The sequence below is a fragment of the Emydura macquarii genome, unplaced genomic scaffold (assembly GCF_026122565.2).
Source record: "Emydura macquarii macquarii isolate MOO-44397 ecotype Brisbane River unplaced genomic scaffold, CSIRO-AGI_Emac_v2 contig_383, whole genome shotgun sequence".
NCBI lineage: Eukaryota > Metazoa > Chordata > Testudines > Chelidae > Emydura > Emydura macquarii.
Window position 1 is genome coordinate 6,021,449 of NW_027130520.1, and position 14,308 is coordinate 6,035,756.

General features: G+C 38.8%; 1 protein-coding gene across 6 annotated transcripts in view; it reads left to right on the forward strand.

The window, feature by feature from the left end:
* VPS13B (vacuolar protein sorting 13 homolog B) overlaps positions 1 to 14,308 on the forward strand; it is an 819,784-nt gene that overhangs the window by 586,302 nt on the left and 219,174 nt on the right. For 5 of the 6 annotated variants that reach the window (XM_067537148.1, XM_067537121.1, XM_067537138.1 and 2 more), the window contains 2 exons: positions 11,563 to 11,689; positions 13,529 to 13,672. In XM_067537148.1, coding sequence (XP_067393249.1) covers positions 11,563 to 11,689; positions 13,529 to 13,672 — 271 coding nt within the window. Of the gene's footprint in view, positions 1 to 11,562; positions 11,690 to 13,528; positions 13,673 to 14,308 lie in introns of those variants that run through there. The other variant, XM_067537167.1, reaches the window with a different exon arrangement.

Here is a 14,308-nt window from a genome sequence, read left to right on the forward strand (position 1 = left end):
TATTCAGTGCATGCATGGCTTTGTGGGTTTCAGAATAGAGGTTCTTCCCCCGTGGGGAGGGTGTTTTCTCAAAGACAATGAAGAAGGATAGGAGAAAAGATAGCAGTTCAGTTTTTGCCATTTTAATTTTTTTTAAATCCAAGAGGATGTGCAGAAAGATATTATAAGCCATAGCAAATGGAGAAGGGTCAGGAATAGGCTGGCAGATCTGAGAGTTATCAGCGATGAAGTGATGAAAGACTATGGGAGCGGATGAGGCCACTCTGGGTGACTGTAAGGGATGATCAAGGACAGATCCCTAGAGAACACCAAAAAGATAGAGGAAGGAAAAAGAAAAAGATCCACCAAAAGTAATGACGAAGGGGCAGGAACAGAATGGGGGAGGTGCAAGGAAACTGATTAATTGCAGTAATAATGTCTGCTGTTTATAAAGCATCGTAGTTGTTTTCCTGTCTTTTGAAACATTAATTTTACTAGTAAAATACCACAGTGGTTTCTTCTTCTTTAAAATACTTAGCTTAAAATATTTTGCCAAGACCAGATTGGTGCTGCAATGTTACAGCTGCATGGATAACTTGCCCTTCTCACAAAATGTTGCTGTCCAATGGAGCTTCTTGAAGGGCAAGATGGCATTGACCCCAACAGACCTGCTAATTGGCGAGCCCAAAGGCCAGACTGGCTTTTTCAAAGTGGGCCATGTGAGGAAATTGCCTTAGTCTGTCCCACAACTGACTGGCATCAGTACAATCAGCAGGCTTTGTTTGAGCCTTATGGGTACATTCTTTGACCATGATAGGGATTCCTAAAACAGTATTGAGATTCCAGGATAAAGAAGGCAGCTATTACAGGCAAGCTGAGCATTCTTCTTTTCATAACTGCTAGAACTTTCTTCCATCTTGAACAAAATTCTGATTGTTTTCTTTTGAGATTGTATTCAATGACAGTGTGTCGTTTTGCTTTGAAAGAGTTTTAACGAAGATTTAATGTGACATTTTAATTAGCTGCATTGACTTTTTCTTCATGATATGCAGCACTACTCTTAATTTTAGTCTGCATTTGTTTAATGCAGAGAGGAACTGGTATGTGTATTTTCTTGTTAGTTTGGTTTAATCTTATATACACGTACTACAGTCCATTTTCAGGATGTTCACATTTTTGCTTTTTACTTGGCAATCAGTTTTCCTGCATCTGGGTTTATTTTATGATCTGTGGAAGTGATGTGCTGAGAACTGGAAGAACCTGTACTGATGTCTGCCATGTGCAAGGATATTTTCAGCATGCACCAAAGGAGTGACTGCATGGTGCTTAGTGTTTCCAGGGTGAAGTTTATCTTGAAATTTCCTGAGAATGTCACGGAGACTTTATTCTTTGAGCTAGCAGTTATGCTATTTTCTTTATTGATTTTTTGTAAGTTACGTTGATATATTTAGCATGGAAGATAGGGTATTTTAAAGTATTTTGGGTTAGTTTCATTGTTTTGATTTGAATACATTTGTTTGTTTTTAATTCTCTAGTCCGAGTGCTCTAGTTTAGTAGTCTAATTGGTTTTTTAAGGTTTGTCTTGTTAGATGTGTGTCTGTAACTGTGTATCATATTCGATTTGTTATTTTTTTATGTTTAGCTGTTTCACGTGTGGTAAAGTATAGAATCAAATCTATGTCTTTTCCCCTGTGTAACAATGTTTGATTACTGGGGTACCTTATAGAAAAGAATTCCAGGAAAACTACTGTACTTTCATTTTCCATATGTATGTTCCAGTTTCCAACATTCCAAGTATATTATTGTAAATATATTGACCTTGGTAATTTTTAACAAAATCCTAAAACAGATGCTACCAATACAGTCCATCCACCCCGGAAGAAAGACAGGAGGCTATGGATGTGGTTTAATTAGGCTGCAGCTTTATTCACTTATAAAATCTGGCAGTACCTGACAACGAATTGTGTAGTATAGAGAGGAGGGGGTCAGCTCCCTGCTGCTCAAGATGTAGGACCCTCAAATGCACTTCCTTGGCTCTCTTAAAAGGGGCCAGGAAAAGGAGGGAACTCTGCTCCTCACTGATGAGACATGGGAGCCCCAAACCTCCCTTACTCAGAGAACTGGGTGAATGGGCAACAAAATGGCAAATGAACTTAGTTCTTAGATCTTGAACTAAGATTTTGATTTCAATTTGGATCTCCTACATTGCAGGAGAGGGCCCTAGCCACTAGGCTATGGGGTATTTTGGTGTGGAAATCTTTGTTGAAACTGTTCCACCTTATATAAATAAATAGTAATTGGAGCAGGGACTTGAGTTTCCCACATCCTAGGTTAGTGCCCTAACAACCAGGCTTATAGAGAGTCATTTTCACTCTTTCTCTCTGGACTGTTCATTGTCCTTATGAATGACTGTGAATTTGCCACTATGAATATCAATGTCTAAATGAATCCAAACATTTTTATTTTTCTGTTCAGTCAAGACTATTTGGTGAACTTGGCAGGAATTCAGAAATAGTTTCAGATTGACCAATACTGCATTTCTTAATCAATAAACTATTCACTGAAAATATTTCACCTATCTCCCTCTAATAACAATAGATTCAGATCACCTTGAAGTATGATCTAAATAGGAAGGAAAATTAATAAGAAGGAATTAAAATGTGTAAAAAAATGTCAAGAACGTGTAACTGAGATAAAGGAACTAAAATGGGGAAAGAACAAAGGAAACTAATAGACTGGGAAAGAACATAAGAGCAGAAGGGAGAAAAAGAAACAAAAAAGACTGAGAAATTCAGTTGAAATAAGGTTGTCACCTTGGTTGTCACCTCTGTCTGCAGTGAGGGCATATGAGTTTGTGCCTGACCTGCATTCTAAGTCTGTATGAAAAAATTTATCTTCACTGTAGGGTTCACTACTGAGTGTTACAATATGGACTGAATTGTAATAAAGATTAAAGCCATGTTCTCAAAGTTGGAAGCCTGAATTTAGGGTACCTCTAGGTCCTCACATCCAAGCTATGCCTGATTCTTTCTGGATAACATCTCTAACATAAGGCCTTTCCTATCCATCCACACAACTGAAACGCTTGTCCAGGCTCTCATCATCTCACATATTGATTACTGCAATATCGTTAACTCTGGCCTTGCAAAAATACAGTCTTGCCCCACTCATACCCATTCAAAATGCTGCTGCAAATATCATTTTCCTAGCCCATCACATTAAGTCTGTCACACCTGTCTTTGAATCCCTCCACTGGCTCTACCTTCTCTATCTTATCAAACATAAGCTGTTTGTCTTCACCTTGAAGGCCTTTCATGGCTTACCACTTCTCTACCTCTCATCTGTCATTCACCATCAAGATGTTGATTCCCTCCTCTGATCAGCCCATAATGCCAGCCTCATTCACCCATGTGTTAAATTTTCAAACAAGCACCATTGTGCTTATTCCTATGCTGCTGCTCATGCTTGGAAGGAGCTCCCCATAAACATCTACAAAACTACCTCATTCTCCTCCTCCAAAATTCCCCTTAAAACTCTTTTTGGTTTGATGCCTACAAAAAGCTTGACAATAGTTAGGCTGGTGCTGTGCTTATACAGCAGCTTATTTATTGTCTCATTGTTTCCTTGTGCTCCCCTGTGTCCATCTGTTGTCTCTTGTGTTATACTTAGATTGTAATCTCTGTGGGGCAGGGACCATCTCTTTGTTCAGTGTCTGTGCATCACTTAGTTCAATGGAGTCCTGGTCCATGATTACAGCTGATAGGTGTACTCAGGTATACCCTTAGTTCTGCAATCGGTGGCCAGCAATCAATATTGGGCACCAGTGTACCTTATCACAACAGTTTTATTGCTTCACAACCTTGTGTTAACATATGGTCTTTTAAATGTACTGTACTTTTAAGTGTAGATGATCGACTACTTTAATGTCTGTGAAAGCACTGGTTTAAAAAAAGACATAAATATATAACAGATGCACTCTGGACATAGAGCCATCATTACACCCTTCACAATCAAGTTTTTTCATGAGCTCATGTGGTGTACACCTGTCTCAAGTTAGCAGTGCACTTAGGTGCAGTGTGGAAAACTTAGTAATTCAAAGTGGAACTTGTTTCTTTGTTCATTTTGTGATCTCCCCATTCCCTCTCCCCCAATGTGTTGTGTTTGGCTTCTGTTTGCACTTACAGCTGTTTTGCTAATACTTGATTTGGCCCTCTTTCAGATTTACCAACTAATATTAAATTGAAGCGAAGAAACTAGTATTAATTGATAGGTAAATTAGTACAAGTAAAGTAGTAAAGGTACATGGTGTAGGGCTTATAAAGAAAGCAATAAGCAGTCATGAACCTGTGTTACATAAAAAAATATTTTAAAATGCAGCACAATGTACACCCATTAAATCAAAATATCACATTTAAGAAATGGGAATATTTATTGGCCAAAATTTATTTACACAAAGATTGAGAGGAGCAGGTTGGTGTTTTTGTGTCCATGTACTAATGCATTTTTATTGCTCTTTTCTCTTTTGTATACTTAAATCATATTTGCCAGCAATTTTATATACATTTGGACAGAAAATTATCTAGCATGTAGCAGTATGCTCTTTCAGTGTCAACGGTATGCCTGTGCCACTCAACTCTTATTTTCTTTTCATCAAAGACAAAAACACTTACTTGTTTTCCCATTGTGCAGTAGAAATAAGACGTGGACAAAAGCCATTTGTTTTAAACTTAATCTAGACTAGAAAGAGGAGATGGTGACTGGCAAGGAAAAGCATTTGGCAAAATCATAGAATCGTAGAACTGGAAGGGACTCGAGAGGTCTTGTAGTCCAGTCCCCTGCACTCAAGGCAGGACTAAGTATTATCTAGACCATCCCTGATGGGAGTTTTTCTAATCTACTATTAAAAATCTCCAAGAATGGAGATTCCACAACCTTCCTATACAATTTATTCCAGTACTTAAGTACCCTGACAGTAAAAAAGATTTTCCTGATGTCCAACCTAAACCACTCTTGCTGCCACTGCTTCTTGTCCTATCCTCAGAAGTTAACAAGAACAATTTTTCTTCTTCTTGTTTATAACAAACTCTTATGTACTTGAAAACTGTTATCATGTCTCCCCTCAGTCTTCTCTTCTCCAGACTAAACATGCACACGCCATCGCCAAGGGAGGGACAAATTAATGCAGGTAGGAAGAGGGGAAGCATTGCAGGAGGGGTGGTCCTAGCCCCCACGTGAGCTGCAGGGGCTGGTGGTGCTGTGTGCTAATGCCCAGCATGGCGACCAGTTTAACCCTAACCCCTTAAACTGCATTATTTTATTATTTTTACAGTGGAGTGGGGGCATGGCTTGAGAATTGGGCTCCCTCCTCCCTCCCTGGTTGGGTGCCACCCTGTGGCTGCCAGAGGCTGGAGCAGAGGCCTCAGCCCCCAGGAGCCTGGGGTCAGAATGACTCAGCCCTGCCCTGCCAGAGCAAGGAGGGGCCGCCTGGGGAAACAACAATTCACAGCTGATTGATTTAATCCAATTAAATTAAACAGCTAATCAGCAGCCATGTGGGTGGGGCAAAACAAATTGCAGCCACAGTCCCTGGTTGAAATAGCTGATCTGCGGACTCTGCCAATAGCTAATCACCCCGACTGTCCCAGTGACTGAGCACCCACTATTTTTTTTTCCTGCAGGGTTCTGGGCCTCCTGTGCACCCTCAAAGTTGGTGCCTATGAATCAGCATTGAGTAGAGGAGAATTCATTCCTGTATCTTATTTACAACACTCCTGCTAATATATCCCAGAATGATGTTTGATTTTTGTGCAACAGGGTTACACCGTTGGCTCATATTTAGCTTGTGATCCACCATGACCTCCAGATCCCTGTCTGCAGTACTCCTTTCTAAGCAGTTATTTCCCATTTTGTATGCGTGAAACTGATTGTTCCTTCCTAAGTGGAGTACTTTGCATTTCTCCTTATTAAATTTCATCCTATTTTCTTCACATCATTTCTCCAGTTCGTCCAGATCATTTCTGAATTTTAATCCTACCCTCCAAAACACTTGTAATCCCTCCCATTTTGGAATCATCTGCAAACTTTATAAGTGTATTCTCTGTGCTATTATCTAAACAATTTATGAAGATATTGAACAGAACCGGACCCAGAACTGATCCCTGCGGGACACCACTTGATATGCCCTTCCAGCTTGACTGTGAACCACTGATAATTACTCTCTGGGAACAGTTTTGCAAACAGTTATGCACCCACCTTATATTAGCTCCATCTAGGTTGTATTTCCCTAATTTGTTTGAGGTCATGCGAGAGCGTATCAAAAGCCCTTACTGAAATCAGGACATACCACATCTACCGCTTCCCCCACATCCACAAGGCCTGTTACCCTGTCAAAGAAAGCTATTAGTAAGGATAAGATTATGTCACAGAGGTCACAGAAGTCACCGATTCCGTGACTTTCAGAGACCTCCGAGACATTTTCCACTTCAGCCCCAGGGCGGTGGGGCCAGAGCTCTCAGCTGAGAGGGGCCCCACAGCTCTCAGCCGCCTGCAGTTGCAGGGGTACCCCCCAGTGGTGCTCAGGGTCTCATCACCTTCCCTCCACTTCTCAGGCTTCAATCTTCCCCCGTCAATCCCTCCCCTCCATTATTTCTAGTAAAAGTCAGATAGGTTGCAGGCTTTCATGAATTTTTGTTTATTGCCCACAATCTGTCCATGACTTTTACTAAAAATAACCATGATAAAATCTTAACCTTAGCTATTAGTTTTATATAACAATTTGTTCTTGACAAATCCATGCTGACTGGTACTTATTACGCTATTATCTTCTAGGTGTTTGAAAATTGATTGCTTAATTATTTGCTCCATTATCTTTCCAGGTATTGAAGTTAAGCTGCCTGATCTGTAATTCCCAGGGTTATTCCCTTTTTTATAAATTGGCACTATATTTGCCCTTTTCCATTCCTCTGGAATCTCTCCTGTCTTCCATGACTTTTCAAAAACAATTGGTAATGGCTTAGATATCTCATCAGTCAGTTTATGTATTCTAGGATGTATTTCATCAGGCCCTGATGACTTGAAGACATCTAACTTGTCTAAGTCATTTTTAACTTGTTCTTTCCCTATTTTAGCATCTAATCCTACCTCATTTTCACTGGCATTATCTATGTTAGCTGTCCAATCACTACTAAACTTTTTGGTGAAAACTGAAACAAAAAAAGCATTTAGCACTTCTGCCATTTCCACGTTTTCTGTTATTGCTTTTCCTCCCTCATTTAGTAATGGGCCTATCCTGTCCTTGATCTTCCTAGAATTTTTTTGCTACCCTTTATGTTTCTAGCTAGTTTAGTCTCGTTTTGTCCATTTCTAATTTTGTCCATACATACTTGAGTTATTTGTTTATATTCATCCTTTGTAATTTGACCAAGTTTCCACTTTTTGTAGGACTCTTTTTTGAGCTTTCAGATCATTGGAGATCTCCTGGTTAAGCCAGGGTGGTCAGTTGCCATACTTCCTATCTTTCCTACTCAGTGGGATAGTTTGCTCTTGTGCCTATAATAACGTCTCTTTGAAAAACTGCCAACTCTCTTCAACTGTTTTTCCCCTTAGACTTGCTCTCCATGGGATCTTACCTACCAACTCCCTGAGTTTGCTAAAGTCTTTCTTTTTGAAATTCATTATCTTTATTGCGCTGTTTTCCCTCCTACCAGTCCTTAGAATCATGAACCCTATCATTTCATGATCACTTTCACCCAAGCTGCCTTCCACTTTCAAATTCTCAATCAGTTTCCCCCTATTTGTCAAAATCAAATCTAGAACACCTCTCCCCTACTAGCTTTCTTCATGTTTTGACATAAAATATTGTTTCCACTATATTCCAAGAAGTTGTTGGATAATCTGTGCCCTATTATGTTATTTTCCAAACAGATGTCTGGATAGGTGAAGTTCCCCATCACCACCAAGTCCTGTGCTTTGGATGATTTTGTTAATTGTTTTTAAAAAGCCTCATTCACCTCTTCTTCCTGGTTAGGTGGGCTGCAGTAGACCCCTATCATTACATCACCATTGTTTTTTTTACCTCTTTTATCCTCACCCAAAAACTTTCAACAAGTCTGTCTCCTATTTCCGTCTCAACCTCAGTCCAAGTGTATTCAAGTGTATGTATTTTTTGTATATAAAGCAACATCTCCTCCTTTTTATGACCACTTTTTCAATTGAGGAAGTCTGCCAACTGACTGTCAATATGCTTTGCAATCCTGGGGTCTGACTAGACTCATCATTGCTCATGGACTACCACTTAACATCACAGGCCAGAAGGGCCTTTTTTCATCTGAATGACCAAAATATTCCATTGTTTTCCCTCAGATGCTGATCTTTTCATAGTCATCCATCTGTTGTTGTTTCCGGATTAGACTATTGCAACATACTGTACCTGGGATTGAACATGAAAGGCAGTCAGAAGCTTCCATTAATGCAGATGCCCATCTTCTGGGCAAGAGCATATTATACCTGTGTCCAGAAATATTAAAGCAATATTCTGTACTGGCTGCCAATCAACTTGTGTGTAAAACTGAAGTTGCCCTAAATAATCTTAAATAGCCTAGGATCTACTAGCTCTGAGATGGCTTATTCCTATATAATTTACCATGCTTTCTGCATACATCACATCCAGAGCACGTAAGCTAATTGCCAGCAGAGTAAAATTCAAGGCAGCAAGGAGTACGGAATTCAAAGTAGCAGATCTTCAGTGATATCTTTGGGTTCAACCCACACCGGTAAGGGTTTGTGTCATTGCCTGGCCTGCAACTCTGGATGCCTAAATGCTATGGTGCTGTGGTTCAACATCAACGGCCCACCTACACTCTGACTTCTGCCACCCAGTTACTTTTCGCAGAGTGACCCCAACACTCTCCTACTCCTGAATTTTCCCCAAATCATCTGCCTCTATAGTGTCCAGACTTCTCCTAGAATATGTACAGAAGTTAACTTTGTGGCTGCATTAAAAAGGGAATACACTGCAACTCATTAATTTGACTGGTGTTTGACAAATATTCTTATTTTAATCACAGCGCTGAATTGGTTTATGATAAAACAAGTTTATTTAATCACAGAGAGATTTTATGAGTTCAAATATAAGGAATAAAGAGAGACAGGGTTACAAGCAAAGTAAAGTAAAAAAATATGCTTATCAGACTAAAACTTAATTTCAGTATGTTGCAAACTAAACTTAGCTCCCAGAGATTTCTGCCCCCTTGGCTGAAGGACCCAACGTTCTGTGATTTCAAGAGCTCCAGCCCCTTGAATTCCCCAAGTAATGGACAACTATGGGATTCTCTCTCCTTTCTTTTTATAGTCAAGTAAACCTTGTAAATGTATTCTTTGAAAAGTAAACTCTGTCAAAGCACCTTTTCCTTGATGGGTGTGGACGCCATGCTGTAGATGTAGACTACAAACTGTCTTCTCTTCCACTGGTGATTTTTACAATGCAAATTATCGCTTCCTGCAACCTCAGATACAAATGAATAGCCCACTGATTTTGGCCATACCTGGTTTGATGCATTAGCCTCTTTCTTTTGTCTAGAGAAAACCTGTTTGTCAACTCCCCCTGACATGCCTGTTTAAACACAGTTTAATCACATATTTCCAACATATATCTATAACGTCCTTTGTGGATTTACCATACATATATCACACAATAATATTAATGATCAGTGACTTATTAGTTTTCCAGTGATATATTATGACATGCCACCTTTTGGGTAAAAATCATGACAATAGGGTATTAGCTGTAGTGATTATGTCAGGACTGACAAGAGTTGCTGACAGTAATGAGCCCCCAATAGGCCTCTTGTGTTCCACCCTCATCTCTGGAGTTTGCTCACTAGAAATATATCTAAACCTGAGCCTAGCCCCATTCAAGAATCACTATGAGAGCCACTTACTTTTCTTCTCCATGTGTCTGCAGATCACCATTGTGAGAGATTGTGTGCCTACAACAAAACCAATTTCAAGGCAGTTTGCCATGGTAGAATGTGTATGCAAGTCTCTGTTCTAGCATTCTAGAGACAAAGATTGAAAAGCTCTTATGCCACAATTGTCTCTTAGTTTTTCTTTTTTACATGAGCCAGAGAAAATGCATAACCCTGGCATTTTGTTGGGATATGTGTTAAAATAGTTAATATATTGTTTGAACTTAAATTATTAGTTTAGTAGCTCGTTAGCTGTTTCTTATGAACGTGCAGAAATTGGTTTAATACAAGTCACATTCTAAGAGTTGTCAGGGTTTTCCTTTATGGAACTCAGCCATTAGCTTGTCTGGATAAGATAGGTAGACTTAGAGCAGATGCTGTCAGTGACCAGCTCTCAAGGCAATTGTTCAACTAGATATTACCCAGAGGACTTGTAATACACAAGATCTTGTTGAGGTTGAGGGACATCTGATTTCATTTCAGCTTTTTCTCATTCAGCTTTCCTCATTAGAGGAAGAGGTGCTCATAGACAACACTCTGTAGCAAGTTTATTTGAATTAACAGGGAGATCCTAGTCTGGTATGTTGTGTCAATAAAGGCTATTGTTTGATGCATCCAAAACAGGGAAATGTCTTCAGCTTGCATTTTGGTAGGAGTGAATAACAACCAGAAGGTAACTTTTAAGCATCCAACTCACTGACACAAATGTTCATGGAAATTGCATGTCAGTATTCTGATTAGAAGGGGCTAAATTTTGACATGCTCATCCAGTCACAGAAAGGAGTGCTGGAAAGCTGGCATTGCTTTACTATGGGGACAGAATTAAGGTGCCTATGTGTGGTTTGTGGTGTAAAGTACTTAAGATAGTGAATGATAAGGTGTGGATGGTGGAGTAGAGGTTTGGTATTGTTAGATTGCTTAACTTTTCATCTCCTTAGTTTTGTGATTTTGTGCAACTTGTGTGTGTGGCAACTTTAACTGTTTTATTACAGAGTATTTTCTGCATGAAGTAAATGTTTTGTTGGATATACAAGAACACCTATTTAAATATAAAGATAACTAACACATCTTGAAAATTATTTTTATGTGGTTTGTAGGTCAAATGTGTGTGGCCTAAACTGCTTCAAAGTGATTAATTTTTAAATGTATATTAATTCAGTAAAATTAAAAACAACAATGCATCACTCTGTATGGTGTGTATACTGGTGGATTGTTTGCAGGGTAAAAGGTTTAGTTTCAAACACACTGAGGTCACTATGGATTTGTGCGATATATTAATAGTTAACATTAGAAAAATGTGTAATTTTGTCTTAATTGTGAGGTAATTCATTTTAATTATTGGCCCTGATCCTGCAATTGGATCTATCTGGGCCTTATACTGCATTGAGCTCCACTGATTTCACTGGCACTGTTCCTGGGGCTAATGGCCTGATGCAGGATTGGAGCCATTGTTGTTAATAATTATTTATTATTTGTGTTGTGGTAGTACCAAAGGCCCCAATCAGGATTGAGGTCCCATTATGCTAGACCCTGTACACAGGAAGGACACAGGAAGATGTAGTCTCTGCCCTGAGCATCTTACAATCTAATTTAATAATATTCCATTTTTTTCTTTTAGCATAAGGCGGCATCAAGAACGGAGAGCAATTTTAACTCCAATTTTAACAGATTTCACAGTGCGAATAACTGCAGCTCCTGCAATCATTTTCACAAAAGTAATTTCACCAGAGAACTTGCACACGGAGGTTAGTACAGAATTTAAACAAAAATAACTGCGTTTTTAACATATACATTGTTGTTCCCTTAGCAAATTTTAATCTTGATAGAAAATATTGTATTAAACAATATTAATTGTTTTATGCAAAAGGACTAGATTTTTTTAAATTCTTCATAAGGATTCTATAGGTTTGGTATTTAACTAAGGCACGGTTATGGTTTATTATTTGTATCGTTGAACAGTTATTTTTTATTTAATTGCATTATGATAGCACTCAAAGGCCTCATCATGACCATGATCTCACTGTGCTATGTGCTGTACAAACACACAGAAATAGTTTGTGTCCCTAAGAGCTTACAATCTCTTCTCAAAAACCTGATGAAAGGAGGGGAAACATGATACATCAGACATACAAACGGGTCAGCTTTATGATAGACACACTGCAGAAGGATTTATAACAAAAAGAGTTGAGAAGACATGATCCAACACAATATTTAAGAAACACTATTTTCATGAGCCTCATAAAAGCAAACCTGAAAACTACATTATCTCTGCAAGAATCAAATAAACACAGTGTACTACGGTCAAATTTCCAAAGGCATACTACTTTTCTTAGTAGGAGTAAAAGGGGTACCTCAGGATATTCCAGATTGACTGGAAAGATTTAGCAGTAACTTTTACCAGTCCGTGAGTCAGCTCATTAGAGGAGCCTGGTAGACACAAGAGACTGTGGTTCATTTCTTGGCATTAGCATGTGGATGGGGAATTTAAAGCACATTATTTGGAGAGAGGTGCCAGTCATTGTTTGCCAACTAGCAGGAGTGATTTTTCATAATAGCTACCTTCTGGGAAGGGCAAAACAGAGGAGGGAATGAAAATCATATTTGCACTATTTGTAACAGGTGCAAGTTGATGGAGAAGGAACAGACATTGATTACATGAGGGAAAGATTACAGTGAGTTTGTGTTTTGTGTAGTGTCATCTCGAGTGTGGGAGGAAGAGAGTTTTAAATTAAAAGAAAAAATTAGAAAATTCTGGTGATAGCTGAGATGCCTGGAAAGGATTCAGTGAAAAGAAACATATGAACATTACTGTTGCTCAGATTCAGGAATTTAAATGTTTTAGCTAGTCAAATTCTCCTTGAATCTGTTCTCTGGGGGATGCTTAATGATGAAGGGAGGAGTCTACTATAGATTACCAAGAATTTGAACATTATTCACATGTGCTTCATGAGAAGGGGCAAGGCTTCTGCTTATTAAGCAAACCTTCTGGACTGGTTCCGTTGTTCATCTCTGAATTGTTTGCCAACAATGGTCAAAAACTTTAGTTGTTCTCTATAACACCTGTAAAATAGTGGTCATCCAGCTAACTGCCAAGATATTAACAATGGTTTACAGGCAAAGAGAAATCAGTTAGGCTGGTTATCTTTAAATTCCAGTATTTGATTTCATTATAAATGGAGCTAAATTTATAGTCCAAAAAAGTATATCTTCTTGGAAGGACAAGGCGAAGAAGAATTGTAGCTCATTGCCAAGAAAATGAAAAACAAAAATCTGACAGTCCAGTGTCTGATATTACAAAGAAATGGAAACAAGACCTCACACATAAAACACTTGACATACAACATTTGTCTTAGTGGTTACATATACTGTTGAATGCAAAGCCAGGTATCAAACACACCTTCACAGAAGCCTTATAACTGGCATGCCATTCTTTGTTATTAAAAGAGATTAATAGATTTAACAATCCCAATTGACAATTGTGTAAATTGTTTAAATTGGGTATGACAAAGAATCATGATATAGTTACCTTTAAAATGTAAATTATCTGCCTAGTTACTAGTATCTGACATGGTTTTTCTCCACAGGAGATTTTAGTGTGCGGCCATTCTTTGGAGGTGAATATGACCACAAACCTGGACTTTTTCCTCAGCGTAGCTCAAGTACAACTTTTACAGCAGCTAATACAAGCCAATTTGGTTGGACTGGAGCCTTCTGGCAAGGTCACTGAGGTACGTTATATAACCTGTTTTCTTTTAGTATTACTGTGCCTCACATCAGGCATTTACATTATCTGTGGTGGTAGAAAAAATGGTGTAAGTAAATGAATTACACACATTATTGTTTATTGAGCTTTATTGATACTGTATTCCACTGTATTTTTGAAAATTAAGCTGTGCCTACCACTCCTTTAATTATAAATATGCTTCAGAAAGTCATTATGGGCTGGCTTTGGAAAAGCTTCCTCATGAGAGAACATTGATCAGAAGACATGGGAGAATGAAGACACATGGATGAATTTTAAGGCAGAAGGCTGCAATGTTATTAATGTTTAATTTTTGTGGGACATTGGACAATTTACTCCCCCCCAAGATATACCACTCGTTTACTTGAATCCAATACAGTGGTAAATGACCTCCATGCCAAATAACCAATATTCAGGGTTGATCCCCTTTACTGTAGCTTCTAGGATTCAGCCCACTTTTGAATTGTCTTGCCTTTCGCCTGCAAGGAGAAAGGAGGGTACACATAAAAGGTACTGCTGGCTGTGAACACTTAACATCTCCCCTTCTTCCTTGAAGCTAATAGGGTCTATCAGCCACCCCTCAGGCCTCTCACTCATGTTAACTTCCAGGTGCCAAGCCCCT